This window comes from Tachypleus tridentatus, unplaced genomic scaffold (assembly GCF_004210375.1).
Source record: "Tachypleus tridentatus isolate NWPU-2018 unplaced genomic scaffold, ASM421037v1 Hic_cluster_2, whole genome shotgun sequence".
Lineage (NCBI taxonomy): Eukaryota > Metazoa > Arthropoda > Merostomata > Xiphosura > Limulidae > Tachypleus > Tachypleus tridentatus.
In genome coordinates this window covers 48,878,532-48,894,075 of record NW_027467782.1, presented here as the reverse complement: position 1 = coordinate 48,894,075, position 15,544 = coordinate 48,878,532, and the positions used below count along the sequence as shown (strand labels likewise).

The 15,544-nt window shown below is 31.7% G+C and overlaps 1 protein-coding gene across 2 annotated transcripts; it reads right to left on the bottom strand.

Annotated features, from left to right (window-relative positions):
- Positions 1-1,251: 1,251 nt before the first annotated feature.
- RpL17 (ribosomal protein L17) lies at positions 1,252-10,667 on the bottom strand. Of its 2 annotated transcripts, none has more exons than XM_076487172.1 (6): positions 10,608-10,667; positions 6,969-7,016; positions 5,826-5,866; positions 3,515-3,649; positions 1,701-1,896; positions 1,252-1,459 (listed from the first exon to the last, which is right to left on the bottom strand). In XM_076487172.1, exons 2-6 carry the CDS (start codon positions 7,006-7,008, stop codon positions 1,314-1,316), a joined length of 558 nt encoding a protein of 185 aa, XP_076343287.1. In that variant the 5' UTR covers positions 7,009-7,016; positions 10,608-10,667; the 3' UTR covers positions 1,252-1,313. The 2 variants fall into 2 exon arrangements, with proteins under 2 accessions (XP_076343287.1, XP_076343288.1); XM_076487173.1 differs by lacking the exon at positions 10,608-10,667 and adding an exon at positions 10,574-10,606.
- Between the last annotated feature and the right edge of the window lie 4,877 nt (positions 10,668-15,544).

Here is a 15,544-nt window from a genome sequence, read left to right as displayed (position 1 = left end):
AACGTGTTCCAAAACTTCCATCTTATAAAATGGCGTCTCTGATGAAAAACAAGCTAATATGCTATAATTTCTACTACGTTAAATTTACTAGATCGGTTGATTCTGAGATAAGATATACATCACTAAAGGATGTTGTAGAAATGTACTATTTGTACACCGTGTTTTTGGAACGTTAACCAAAACGAAACTTAATCTCAGGTAACACCCGTTACACTTATTGAACCGATGTTATTTAAACTAGTTTCTATCTAAAACATATGTTATGTTTAGCAGTCAGTTAAAAAAATTAAAATATACGTTTAGTTGTAGCTCAAAACTATTTCATCGTGAAAATTTTTAAGTCAGTGTCCCCAGTAGGTCAGCAGTAGTTTAACAGAATTACAAATAGTCTAGTTTTCAATTTTTGTGATGGACTAAATGCAGATATCCCACAGAAATTACAATTGTTGAGAGAGATAAAATGAATAAACAGTTGTGCCATCTATTGCATTAAATATAAAAACTGAACCTTATTTCCACTATTTAATTCACCAATACCTTCCCAAGATGACCACAAAACTTTTTACAACAGAACCTTCCTTAGCTATTTATGTAACACTATGTTGTTGGTGGTATTTCAATTCATCGTTAAGCCAGATAAAAATATTTAAAAATATCTTTCATAAATTATTTAAGGTACAATGCAGTAACTTTTATAGGAACATCTATAAAATACCTATCAAATACACTTAACATTTAAAAGGTTTGGTAGACATTTGAAAACCACTGACAATACTGTATAAATACAGAAGTTTTGTAAATCACATGCTGGGGAGGTCAGCAATACTTCAAGTTTGTAATAAATGTTTAGTTAGTCATAATAAAATTACCAATTTGTCATTCCTTCTGAAACATCAGCCTTGACTTACTTAAATGGTCAATTATTTAACACTGACATGGTCCCACTTTGAATGTATTTCACTGAATTTGATTTTTTTTTTGGTTTTGGAAATTGTAGTTTAAGGGTTTACCTACACTGACAACGAGCACTTTGGTCGAGTCGTCAAAAACATGTACACTTACCATTATTCCACAATAACAAATATATGTATAAAAACTTCAAACCTTTTAGAATTTTGAAAATGACCAAAGTATAAATTTGTAATGAACAGCAGTGATACACGAACAAGTTGTTATCAAACCATCAGAAACAATGAAGGGTTGGTTAGAAATGGAAACAGACAAATGATTCCACCACAGACAATCTGAAGATTCAGAAGAAATTATTATACATTTTTTAATCAGAAGATCCGAGTTACAACTGCATGAGGAACCTATTCTCTCTGCATCATTTTCTGTCTGGCCATCTTCTTCTTGGACATTTTCTTCTTGGGGGCCTCCTCTTCTGCTGCAGGCTTGGCTACAATATCTTCTTTTTCTGAAAGGATCACTTCTATGTGGCATGGACTGCTCATGTATGCTACAACAGAGAGTCAGCAGTTGAAATACAGTAGACATACTAAACTTTTGATATGTTCTCTTAACACAATCACATCTAAACATATCTCATTAACAAGTCAATAGGTAGATAAACAGCTGTAAGTTTTCATCAAAGTTAAATTTCTTAAAGGAGAAAACTATTAAAACAGACATTTTATCAGCTACTTTGTAATTACCATTATTCATAACGTAGGTACACACGGATAAACTATTATACTTACGGTTAATTCGACCATGAGCACGATAAGTCCTACGCCTCATTTTTGGGGCTCTGTTGACCTGAATGTGCTCTATAACCAGATGGTCAACATCTAATCCTTTGTAATCTGCATTACTCTCTGCATTTCTTAGGAGCTGAAGCAAGAATTCTGCACTTTTCTTGGGCCAGCGGCCAGCATTGTGTCCCCACTGCTTGACCTGAAGATAGAATGATGCAATACAAGCTGTGATCAACTGAAAATATCTGTCTACGATTTGTTACATGAATCTGCCTAAATACCTACATCATAGATAAAACCTCTTGAGTATGATACACCCATTACACTGCACAACAATTTCTTTGAAAAGGTTTTTGCTGATTGTGACAGGTACCTGGTGGGTATGTACAAATATAGTTTTGGTTTTGCTTCATCACATAAGAACTCCGAGAAATAGGCAGTTAACTGTTTACCGGCAATAACGTATTTAATTGCATTTAGGTTTCTAATATCCTATTAAGTTCAACATAATTAAAAGTGTTTTGCTCCTGATTTTCATTTGTATTCAATGTCCGGTGCATCACGTTGCAGTGTCCAACAGTAATCAGCAAGCATTGGCGGATTTCAGTTGCCCTGATATCGTTTTTCCATTGTAGCAAAACTGAAGATTTCGATAAAATGGTATGTGATGAGCAAATTTGGATGCGATTTTCACGATCAGAAGCCAAAAATCTAAAAGGAACACCAAACAGTGTTCAAGAAGCAAAAACTTTGTTGTACAGTGTAATTAAACACATTGGGTTGCATTTGCAGTATTAACTTATACCCTTTAGGGTTACAGGTAATTTATAGCTTTGATTGGTAATCTTACATAAAACCCGTGTTAAGGTAACTAAAAACAGATAAAATTTGTGCTTGTTAAGAAAATAACAAATCAGTACAAGGTTTATTAGGTGGAACCAGCTTCTAAAACTAACATCCAATTCTTAATAAATGATACTGCTATCTTTGTTCAGGCATTTCAGAGACAAAAATGTTTTCATTTGATATTTAAAGGTCTCGACATGTTTGCTAGTGGAACAATTTTAACACACCTGCTTGCTTCTCTACAACCTAGGTCTTTTTAACCCATCAGACTCAGGAATTACCACCCTTACCTTTTCAGACCTCCTCAGAGGATCAGATCAATGTGAAACAATTCCAGAGAATAAAATGTTTGTGTCAATCCTGCCATCTTTTGGTTAGTAGTGTTAACCAAAACACATAACTTAAGAAAATCTGGGGTCATGTGATTGGAATTTTAGGGAAGGGTTTTACTTTTATTTAGACAATCACAGCACTAAGGGGCTGTTCAACTATGTATTGACACACAAATAAAGCCCCTGTGCTGACTGACAGGTCAATGCACTAGTAACAGCCGACTAAAAGAAATGGTCAACACAGCAACACGTTAAGAGGAAAGTGTGTTAAAATCATTTTAACATTAATTATTCCTGATTTCAACATCTTTCTGCATGTGATTTAGTTTTCTGATTGGTTGGATTGGTGTTTACTAATACAAAGCAACAGGGCTACGTATCAAACAATCAGTTAGAAAAAGTAAAAACATTTTCAAATGTAAAAATTAATCAAGATAAAACTAAAGACACTTCAAAAAAAACAAAAACAAGTGAGGTGGACAGATTTGTGTGTTTTCTTGTAGCAAAGCCACATCTTGCTATCTGCTGAGCCCACCGATGAGAATCGAAATCCAGAGACACACCACTGAACTAGCAGGGGGTGTGGACAGATTCATTATGATACAGATTCTCTAATCCAATAACATGATAGCTACCAACCTGAGCCTTCCTGGAGGGACCACCAGTAAATTTACGAAAAGGAACAATTTCCTTCTTGTTGATTACATTCTTCAGGTAGCGCTGTGCTCTACGAAGTGACATCGACTTAAGAGCTCTCGCTGTCTCATGCGTGTTCTATGGGACAGACCATGAATAATTAGCTTTAATAATACACACCTTTATCTAAGTAAAAAAATAACTCGCAAAAAATAACTGTGTACAGTTTAATGTTTAGTAACATGAACCAAGTGTACAGTTTAATGTTTAGTAACACGAACCAAGTGTACGGTTTAATGTTTAGTAGCACGAACCAAGTGTACAGTTTAATGTTTAGTAGCACGAACCAAGTGTACAGTTTAATGTTTAGTAACACGAACTAATTGTACAATTTAATGTTTAGTAGCATGAACTAAGTGTACAGTTTAATGTTTAGTAACACGAACCAAGTGTACGGTTTAATGTTTAGTAGCACGAACCAAGTGTACAATTTAATGTTTAGTAGCACGAACCAAGTGTACAGTTTAATGTTTAGTAGCACGAACCAAGTGTACAGTTTAATGTTTAGTGACACGAACCAAGTGTACAGTTTAATGTTTAGTGACACGAACCAAGTGTACAGTGTAATGTTTAGTATCACGAACCAAGTGTACAGTTTAATGTTTAGTGACACGAACCAAGTGTACAGTTTAATGTTTAGTGACACGAACCAAGTGTACAGTTTAATGTTTACTAACAGGAACTAAGTGTACAGTGTAATGTTTAGTAACACGAACTAAGTGTACAGTTTAATGTTTAGTAACATGAACCAAGTGTACAGTTTAATGTTTAGTATCATGAACTAAGTTTACAGTTTAATGTTTAGTGACACGAACCAAGCGTACAGTGTAATGTTTAGTAACATGAACCAAGTGTACAGTGTAATGTTTAGTAACAGGAACTAAGTGTACAGTTTAATGTTTAGTAACATGAACCAAGTGTACAGTTTAATGTTTAGTATCATGAACTAAGTTTACAGTGTAATGTTTAGTAACACGAACTAAGTGTACAGTTTAATGTTTAGTAGCACGAACCAAGTGTACAGTGTAATGTTTAGTATCACGAACCAAGTGTACAGTTTAATGTTTAGTGACACGAACCAAGTGTACAGTTTAATGTTTAGTGACACGAACCAAGTGTACAGTGTAATGTTTAGTAGCACGAACCAAGTGTACAGTTTAATGTTTAGTGACACGAACCAAGTGTACAGTTTAATGTTTAGTGACACGAACCAAGTGTACAGTTTAATGTTTAGTGACACGAACCAAGTGTACAGTTTAATGTTTAGTGACACGAACCAAGTGTACAGTGTAATGTTTAGTATCACGAACCAAGTGTACAGTTTAATGTTTAGTAACATGAACTAAGTGTACAGTTTAATGTTTAGTAACATGAACCAAGTGTACAGTTTAATGTTTAGTAGCATGAACTAAGTGTACAGTTTAATGTTTAGTAGCACGAACCAAGTGTACAGTGTAATGTTTAGTAACATGAACTAAGTGTACAGTGTAATGTTTAGTAACATGAACCAAGTGTACAGTTTAATGTTTAGTAACATGAACCAAGTGTACAGTTTAATGTTTAGTAACATGAACCAAGTGTACAGTGTAATGTTTAGTATCATGAACCAAGTGTACAGTTTAATGTTTAGTATCAAGAACCAAGTGTACAGTTTAATGTTTAGTAGCACGAACTAAGTGTACAGTTTAATGTTTAGTAACATGAACCAAGTGTACAGTGTAATGTTTAGTAGCACGAACTAAGTGTACAGTGTAATGTTTAGTAGCACGAACCAAGTGTACAGTTTAATGTTTAGTAGCACGAACTAAGTGTACAGTTTAATGTTTAGTAGCACAAACTAAGTGTACAGTTTAATGTTTAGTAACATGAACCAAGTGTACAGTTTAATGTTTAGTAACATGAACCAAGTGTACAGTTTAATGTTTAGTAACATGAACCAAGTGTACAGTTTAATGTTTAGTAGCACGAACCAAGTGTATTGTGTAATGTTTAGTAAAACACCTCCCAAAAGCAGTTAAAAATAAATTTAAATCTATAAAAACCTTTCTACAGATGTCTTTGAAAACCCACTGACAAACAGCCTCTACTGTTGACACAGTATAATAATCTAGATACACCTTCAGTAAACTACAAAACATTACTTCATTGTCGTGTAAATGTACGTAATTTTAGTTAAAAGTTAAATATTTCACGCAATGAGTTTAAGCACTTTATAGTTTCATCGTGAAATCTTCCACCGTTGTTTATAGCTTACCTTAAAGTGAACACGAAGATTAGATCCACGAGCTTTACATGCTAGAAGAAACAAAAATATCATCAGTTCACGTACTGGAAACGCATCCTTAATATGTTTAAAGCATAGCATACATCTGCATAGCTTCTAGATAACTTCAGACATCTTGAATCGTAACTACAACTTCCCCACAGAAGTAATGTTAATATCAGGTTCGTTCTGGTTAGTAACCCTCATTCCTCGCTTAAGATCTAATTATAAATTACTGTGAATATAATAATAATATAAGAACCATATTCACTATCACCAATATAAATCAAACCAATAAAAACAGTGGAATGTTGTTAATATAAACTTGTTTTCTTGTATAATATAGTGAAAACGGCTAAATTATATTTAACAAACCAAAAACTGTTTCATGTATCTTACTTGTAACTGAAATTATTTTATATCCTCATAAAAATAGTGGAGCGATCAAGTGTGTCCTATAATAATCTGAGGGATTAACATCTGTATTACAACTTTTACAATCATTTGTACAAATACATAACATTGTTAGTGCCAGTTTGGCAAAACATTAACAAGTGGTTGCACAATCAGGACCATACATTTAGTGGAGAACAACTGGTCTGTCATGACCACATATTAAACAGGTAAGGTTTACAAATACAGCTAAAAAGATGTTCACAGTAACCTATTAACTCACATTAACACATAAGGTTTGTTTTGTTGAAATTCATACAAAGCTGCCAAAGGGCAGGTGACACAATTGAGAAGACAACTAGCCAACTCCACTGCTAACTCTTGGACTACTTTTTATTAATAAAAACTAGGACTGACCATCATATGTTTCCATAACAACAATGTACAATCCTTCTATACCAATAAGAACCATCAGAAATAGTCAGTTAATGGAATCAGATAATTATTTGTTTAATGATTTTAAGATTAACAAACATTAATTAAAAGTAACAATGAGAAACCATAATAGCTATATTTTAATAATTGTAATAAAACTAATTTCAACTGTTTTGATTATTGTCATCACATTAACAGACATAATCAAAGATGATATAATAGATTAATCTAATTTCCAGCTCTGAAAGTCATTAAAAGAAACATACTAACAACTCTGAAGCTGGGATTACAAGAAAAATAACTCACACTTCGTGGCAATCTCTGGTTCCATAGAATAACGCCCCATTCTGATACCTGTAAAAGTACACAAACTAGCATTACCCACAATACAAACTAAATATCGAACCATCTTCTTTACAATACTAAATCACAAAATATTCTTGATGATGAAAAACCCACTTGAAATAAAAATGTATCTCAGAACAGCAGGTACGAATATTAACACTGTTACTGATAAACAGAAAACATCCTAGGTCATCAGAACAGCAGGTACGAATATTAACACTGTTATTGATAAACAGAAAACATCCTAAGTCATCAAAACAGCAGGTATGAACATTAACACTGTTACTGATAAACAGAAAACATCCTAGGTCATCAAAACAGCAGGTATGAATATTAACTCTGTTACTGATAAACAGAAAACGTCCTAGGTCATCAGAACAGTAGGTATGAACATTAACACTATTACTGATAAACAGAAAACGTCCTAGGTCATCAGAACAGCAGGTACGAATATTAACACTGTTATTGATAAACAGAAAACGTTCTAGGTCATCAGAAGGTCACTACATTAACCCTTTCTTATTATGGGTTGAGTGAAATCCACCCAGCTCACAATTAACTGTACTACGATATTAGATAATGTAAGAGCAGTATAAAACAATTAACAGATGTTTTAATAAAACTATTTATTATACAATCAGAATCTCACAAATTATGCTTTTTCCTTCTAGAATAACTACAAATTATAACTTGAAAAGACAAATGTCTTAAATATCATGACATTATACATGAATTACTTCTATTATACTGACTATACCAAGTTAATATTACACATCTATCACTGCTACTAATACTATATCCAACAGTATAAAACTGACCTTTACAAGCTGGTCAATCTTAGCTGTGCTTTAGTGGAATACTGTTCTATATAGAACACTAAATAAATAATTAAAGCAAACATTTATTGTTATGATCTTTGTACTTGGTTCATGCTTGCTGTAGGTTACCAACCCTTAGGAAGTTTCACACACAGGATGTGAAACAGATGAATGACCAAAACCAACACATTACTGATACCACAGAATTCCACTATATATTTTTCAAAATTCCTAACTAAACTGTGTTTGGGTCTAAAAAAAATATGAAATTTCAAACAGGCTAAAAGACTCAATCTACTAGCATAAAGGTTTGTCTTGAAAGAAGAAACTTAGTGTTATATTTTAAAATGGCTGAGAAAACTACTTGGAAGACCTTCTGAACTTTGGTTATTCAAATATTATATACAGAAGTGTATATGTGAAAACATAACAGGTTCTTATTAAATATTATAGTTCATCAATGTCAGTAACTTTGGTTCTTAAATTGTATAAAATTATAGACTTTAGATTTCTGTTATATCAAAATACAATCTGAACCAATGTTGCATTCAACCATGACAAACATCAAGGTGAGCTGTTTTTTTAATATTTACTCTTAAATTAAGACATTAAATAATGTATAATATTTGATTTGTAATCTACAGTTTGAGGCCAAACTTTATGATAAAAATTCATAAAATAGTTATTCAATAAAACCTTAAGTGCAAGTCAACAAACACGACACCACCTTTAACCTGTGATCCATGTGGAAAGGGTTAAAGATTCACATCTGTATACTGTGCAGATGATTGCTTTGAACCAGGGATAAAAATACTGGGAAGTTATTTAAGTAACAGTTTAAACTTATAATGGTCTATACTGTTTGTGAGGGTTTTGTTTTCCCTGAGGATCCACAGAACTCAGAAGTGCCAGCTATTATTACAGTGCTCATGTGAATTTGAGTGACACTGTTAAACTACAATGGTTATGATGTAACACTTACTACTACAAAGATTTTTTTAAATGACCAGACATGACAGTTTGTTATACAATGATAAATGAGACATTCTATAACAGGTAGCAGGCAGGAACTTAGTTATGTGTGCCCCTCTGATGGTCAATAACTTCTGTATCCACCACTACTTATGACTCAACACGTCTCCATAAAACAGCTGCAGTATCACCATCTTTGTATCACTTGTGTTAAACAGCATACCACTACAAGGTGGTTTAGGCCGGTTTCCTTTGAAAACTCAATGTTTGCTGGATTTTCCCAGTGTAAGCTAATACTCTTGTTTGTTGGTAAATGTAGTTCTACAGGATTCCAAATGTTTAACATAGCTTACAAGTTACAAATTATTATTTTCCTAATAATTCATCAATATCATTAAGATACTCAGAGCACAGACTGGTAAAAATCAACCTTAAAATTAGGGTAAAGATTTAGGTTAACCTGAAGATGACCTAGGAAGGTTGTTCTATCCTTATCAGTAGTAGCGTTAATAACCACACCAGCCGTTCCGAGATATATTTTTATTTCAAGTGGGTTTCACGTCATCAAGAGAGTAAAGATTTGATGGATCTCTTATACGACCAGACGTCCTGATTTTGACTAGATAGTCCTGTTTACAAGCTGTCTTTTCCCACTGTTCCCTATAAAAATTTCCTGATTTGGAAAATAATAGGCTTAAAGGTTCTGTATTATCCAATTCTAGTAAACACTATTGTACTACAAGTGCACACAAGATCTGTCCTCTCCTTGTATAATAGCCTTCACATTCAAATACACAGAGAGTTATATATATATATATATATATTGAGAATTTAATATGAAATTAGCTTGTTTATTGGCTCATAAAACACCATTAGCAATTCACCTCTATACTACGAAATTATTCAAATCTTTTATATTAGGATTCAGCATATAATGATATTGTTAAAACTGGAAAAACTATATAAAATTAGTTTGTTTTGGGGCACGTGCTAAATGTCCACAGCATACTCAACAAATAGTAATTAGTTTAGTAAAAAAAAGTTAATTTTTTAATGCAACTGTTTTTAATTCAATTACGTGTTATATTTTGTACTTGAAATCTCGTCAATTTTACGTGCTGATAAACGTAAAAAAGCACTCGTCTATTTTATTTATCATTGGATTGTGCCATTTACGAATATTTAGATTTAACTTCCGCTTATATCAGATAAGTGACCAATATATTTTTTAGCAGTACTTATCTTAGTAGCTACAGTAGTGGAGTAAGCTGCGGTAAGTATGCTTTGTGACTTTGATGGTTTTAACATTATATCTTCTCAAGTTTTTTTGGTTCAACACACTTCCTTCATAAGTTCATTAAAAAAAATTCACGTTCACCCTTTCAAACGTTAACCATAAATAAAACTCCAAACCTCAAAGTTAGCATTCCATAGTGAAAAGGCTTGCTTTAAGTATTAGTGATACAACTTCTGACAGTTGAAAACATAAAATATTTTACTTAAGATTGATTAACATTTAGAATACTTTCTTCACATATTATTATCATTATTAAACATAAAACTTTTAAGACCTAATTCGAAACAATTACTATTAATTAAACAGTACAATTTACCAATGTACGTCAAGACACGTTCTAAGAAAGACGCCAAAATAGTTATATATTCCACTCTGCCAAAAACAATATTTTATAGATCGTTAAATTCATTCTCTAAATATTTAATTGTCTGATTTTCTACGATAAATGTAAATTTTCAAAACGGATTTACGACGATTACCTTAAACACACAATAATCTATGTTACACTCTTACCAGTAAGCTTTCCGAAGAGATCTCGTAAGAAACGAGGAACGTTGACTTTACTTTGAACGCCCTCTTTAGTTGTTTTGTGGAACTTACTTATGCCATGTTTTAGTGATACACATTTTGATAATGCTGATGTCTGCGTAAACACTTCTACAAAAATATGTTTCTAAAATTCCTGAATAATATTTACAATAAATAACATTAATTATAAGTAACAAAATGTTTCTATAACCCCTCTACTCTACGTCATCAATTGGGTAACCTCGCTTCTAGTAATGCTTTTTGCATTTAATCCTCAAGCGAACGAGAAGGGCTTTTTGTGGTGTTAACTAGCGTCGAAGCAAATGTAATTCTACATATACAGAAATAATTGTTATATTTTATTAACTCTTAATATGCAAAAATTTAGTTTAATTTGAAATTTAAAAGTGTTTATGAAGCTGACTGAGTAGGAATAAAATATATTTGCTTCTCGTGGCTTACTATTACATGATTAACAGAGACAATCCACAGCCCCCAAAGTCTTGCCTTAATGTATTTGTAAAGCGCCTTTTCTTTTTTCGTCAGTGTGGCCCTGCCCTCTTCACGTGACTGACTTTACTTGGTTTTTGTGTCAGTCTTTGCATAGACGTTCCATAATATGAAATGATAGACGAAAGGAACGGCAGCTGTTTAACAGTACCTTCCGCCAACTCTTGTCTGACGATGGAGCATGATGTAACTGGAACTCTCACAAAGCAATTTTTTTTTTTCCAAAGTGCGAAGCAAGATTTTGTGGTAACACAGTCTCAGTATGATACCAAAGGGCTACGTCTTGCCATCTTACTTGTGGCTTTATAAAACAAATGATATCTTGATAAAAACAACAAATAATGGTTAAAACTTTTTTTTTAAGAAAAAGAGACCCTAAAGATTTATTTCTACTTGTATATGATGCAAAAGAATTACTTTCAAAGACGAATAGCAAGTTTATTATTTATAGTGAAACATCTTTATACCAGTTAGATCATGGAAAACCAAGATAAGTGTTTAGTTTTTAAACTGATAATACTAAAAGTTGAGTACGTTATATAATAAAGTTTTTTTTAAATATGTAAATCATGTGACAGCCGATAAAAAGGCGTATCTCAGAACTAAATTTTAACACATTATGACGCCTCATAGATAAAGTCATATTACCGATAACTGATCGTTTTTGGAAAGGTGTATAATGTTAAAATCATAAAGATATGTTCAGAACGACGATTTAGAATATCAAAGAAGGTGATATCCCTTGTACTTAATGACACCACAAAACAAAGAAATATTAATCAAGTTGGGCAACAGTACTATCTATGAAGCGACCTGGCTGCAACAAGTTGTATCTCATCTATGATAACAGGCGAGAATTCACAAACATAATGTCAGTGGAATATGCTCTCCTCTTTTAAGTAACGGTACACAACATAATCAAACAAAGTCACACTTTGGAAGCACAACACAAGTCACGTGTACATAACCATTTAACTATTACATATCTAAGGTAAACTGAGGACGAAATATCTATTTGTACTATTTCCTGCACAGATTTAATGGGTCAAGCCATTAGATACAGTAATATCTGTAGAATTCTGTATGATTAAACAGTTGAAATGTGAGCGAGTAAATACTGTTCTTGTATAATAATACATGACTTATGGAAAACTTCAGGGGGGTGTAGTTTGCTTGTGACGTGAAAATCTTAGCATTACATTTTTCAATGGAAACAGTGCTACAGAGATATTAAGATGCACAGCCATCATATATTTATGACAGAATACAATGGCGAGGCTCAAAATCATTTTAGCATAATGTACCTCACCTCTATCTCTATGGCCCCAAAGTGCACAGATAATTTGTTGTTGTTGTTTTTGGTGTAAACAGAACCCAAGACGTGCAATGTTAACTCTATATAACAGAATCATATTAGACCACTTGTAAAGTTTTTTAAATGTTTTAACCATACGCTCACTACAGGAACTCTTTAAAAGTAATAAAAATATTCGAGTTCGTAATCATATATATTTAAATGCGAGACAATTGAACGACTTTATGCATTTACAAAGATCAGTACAATAACAGTAGTGACGTGGTATTATACAGGGTGTTCGGAAAGTCACTGTGCACTTACATATTTATTAACAGACAAAACTGTGCAGTGACTTTCGGAACACCCTGTACTTCTCAGAGTAGGGCAATAAATTCTCATTTTACCTTTATTAAAATCTTATGAATTTTATACCCTCTAGTTTTATCAAAATGCTAGTTACAGTTTAAAAACCTAGCGGTTCAAACAATATTATTTGTCTAACATCGTCACCTTTCCTATTATAACATTTGTGGTCGCTTATTTAATTTTGCGCAAAGCTTCACGAGACATACCTGCGTTAGCCTTCCCTAATTTAGCAGTGTGAGACTAGAGGGAAGGCAGATAGTCATCATCAGCCACCGCCAACTCTTGTGCTACTCTTTTACTAATGAACAGTGGGATTAATCATTACATTATAACGTCCCTGTGGCTAAAAGGGCAAGCATGTTTGGTATGATGGGAATTCGAACCAGAGATTCGAAATTAACCACAAATTACGACCTTCTTACTGTTTCCTGTCATCCACTTCTTTAAACATTTAATTTCTGTTAGGGCTTCTTCTGACATCCGAAAAGATTTATAATAAAAACTGTATATCAGTAGTTATTGAGATTCCTACATTAGATACTGTTAAACTTTGTGAAAATCTACTAGGGAGCTACCTGCAATAGACATCCATCCTCGAATACAAGGGAGAATGCTAGTCAACACAACCCACTACCAATTCATGGACTATTTTAATAGTGGGATTTGTCTGTCACTTTTATAACACAGTCATGGCTTCAAAGTGCAAGACATTGAGTTTACCTGCAGTAAAAGATCACAAATTATGGAACCACAGTCCAACAGACTAATAACCAGGCTACTCTCACCCCATAGATAATTGATGTACAAACAATAATTACTGTTATAACTACTAGTTTTCTAATTTCAGTTTCTTTGGGTAGCCAGTTGACTTCAATAAACCTTTCTCATCAGCTCTACTCAAAACATAAAATAGAGAAATGAGACAGCATTTTATGATGTTGAATAATAAATAATTTATAATGTTGAATAATGAATAACTGATAATGTTGAATAATGAATAATTTATAATGTTGAATAATGAATAATTTATAATGTTGAATAATGAATAACTGATAATGTTGAATAATAAATAACTGATAATGTTGAATAATGAATAACTGATAATGTTGAATAATGAATAACTGATAATGTTGAATAATGAATAATTTATAATGTTTAATAATAAATAACTGATAATGTTGAATAATGAATAACTGATAATGTTGAATAATGAATAACTGATAATGTTGAATAATGAATAATTTATAATGTTGAATAATGAATAATTTATAATGTTGAATAATAAATAAGTGATAATGTTGAATAATAAATAAGTGATAATGTTGAATAATAAATAAGTGATAATGTTGAATAATGAATAACTGATAATGTTGAATAATAAATAATTGATAATGTTGAATAATAAACAACTGATAATGTTGAATAATGAATAACTGATAATGTTGAATAATGAATAACTGATAATGTTGAATAACGAATAACTGATAATGTTGAATAATGAATAATTTATAATGTTGAATAATGAATAATTTATAATGTTGAATAATAAATAACTGATAATGTTGAATAATAAATAAGTGATAATGTTGAATAATGAATAACTGATAATGTTGAATAATAAATAATTGATAATGTTGAATAATAAATAACTGATAATGTTGAATAATGAATAATTCATAATGTTGAATAATAAATAACTGATAATGTTGAATAATGAATAACTGATAATGTTGAATAATAAATAACTGATAATGTTGAATAACAAATTACTAGTTTTAATTCCTACAACTGTATTCCTAAATACATTCATATGGTTTGAGTGAACTTTATCAGTTAATAAAATCAATTTTATTAATCTATTTCATAGATAAGGTTTATCTTAACGAACCTCGAAAGGTTTGTGCAATATGGGTTTTTAATATAAACAAACAGTAGTTTGTTTTTTTCAGCTTGTATTTACTGAGTGCAAATCAAACTGTATATTGTTACAAAGGTGTATGTATATATGAACGTCACTATTATGAAAAACCAAACAATAATGTTCCTATCAATTTCTTTTTAAAACAATGTCACAATAATGTTCCTATCAATTTGTTTTTAAAACAATTTCACAATAATGTTCCTATCAATTTCTTTTTAAAACAATGTCACAATAATGTTCCTATCAAGATTGGCAAACTGTTTCGAAGATAAATTTTTTTTATTTTATGTATTAGACATGCGATGTCTTGGACAAGAGTTGTTAGCCTCAACAATTTTGAACTTTTTAGTGCTTTAAAATCAAGGTCAGAAAAACGTATTTTAATATTTACAATTTCAAAATCACTTTACACAATACATGCTAAATGATCAGATAAAAGATCTCTTAGGATCAGGTACAGCCATCCTTCCTTTGGTTTGAACATTGGACCTTATGGTTCATACTTCACTGATTCAGCTTGTTCTTTTGTGATTACTGAGTATTACATTTCCATACAATGAACAGTTTAAAGTCTGTGGATAGCATGTCTCAGTCAATCAGTACATTCTAATATCACAAATACATATTGTTTAACCTTTGACCTAGAACCATAATATACTATCTTTTACTCAAACTTAAAGGTTACTGAAAATCTTAAAATATTTTCTATAATTACAAAAATAATTTCCAAGATATTTTTTTACAAAAATAAACTTAATTTTTATTAAAATTTACAAAACACAGATTGGTGACATAATTTAGTTAATATTAATTGCTGAAAAGTTCCTA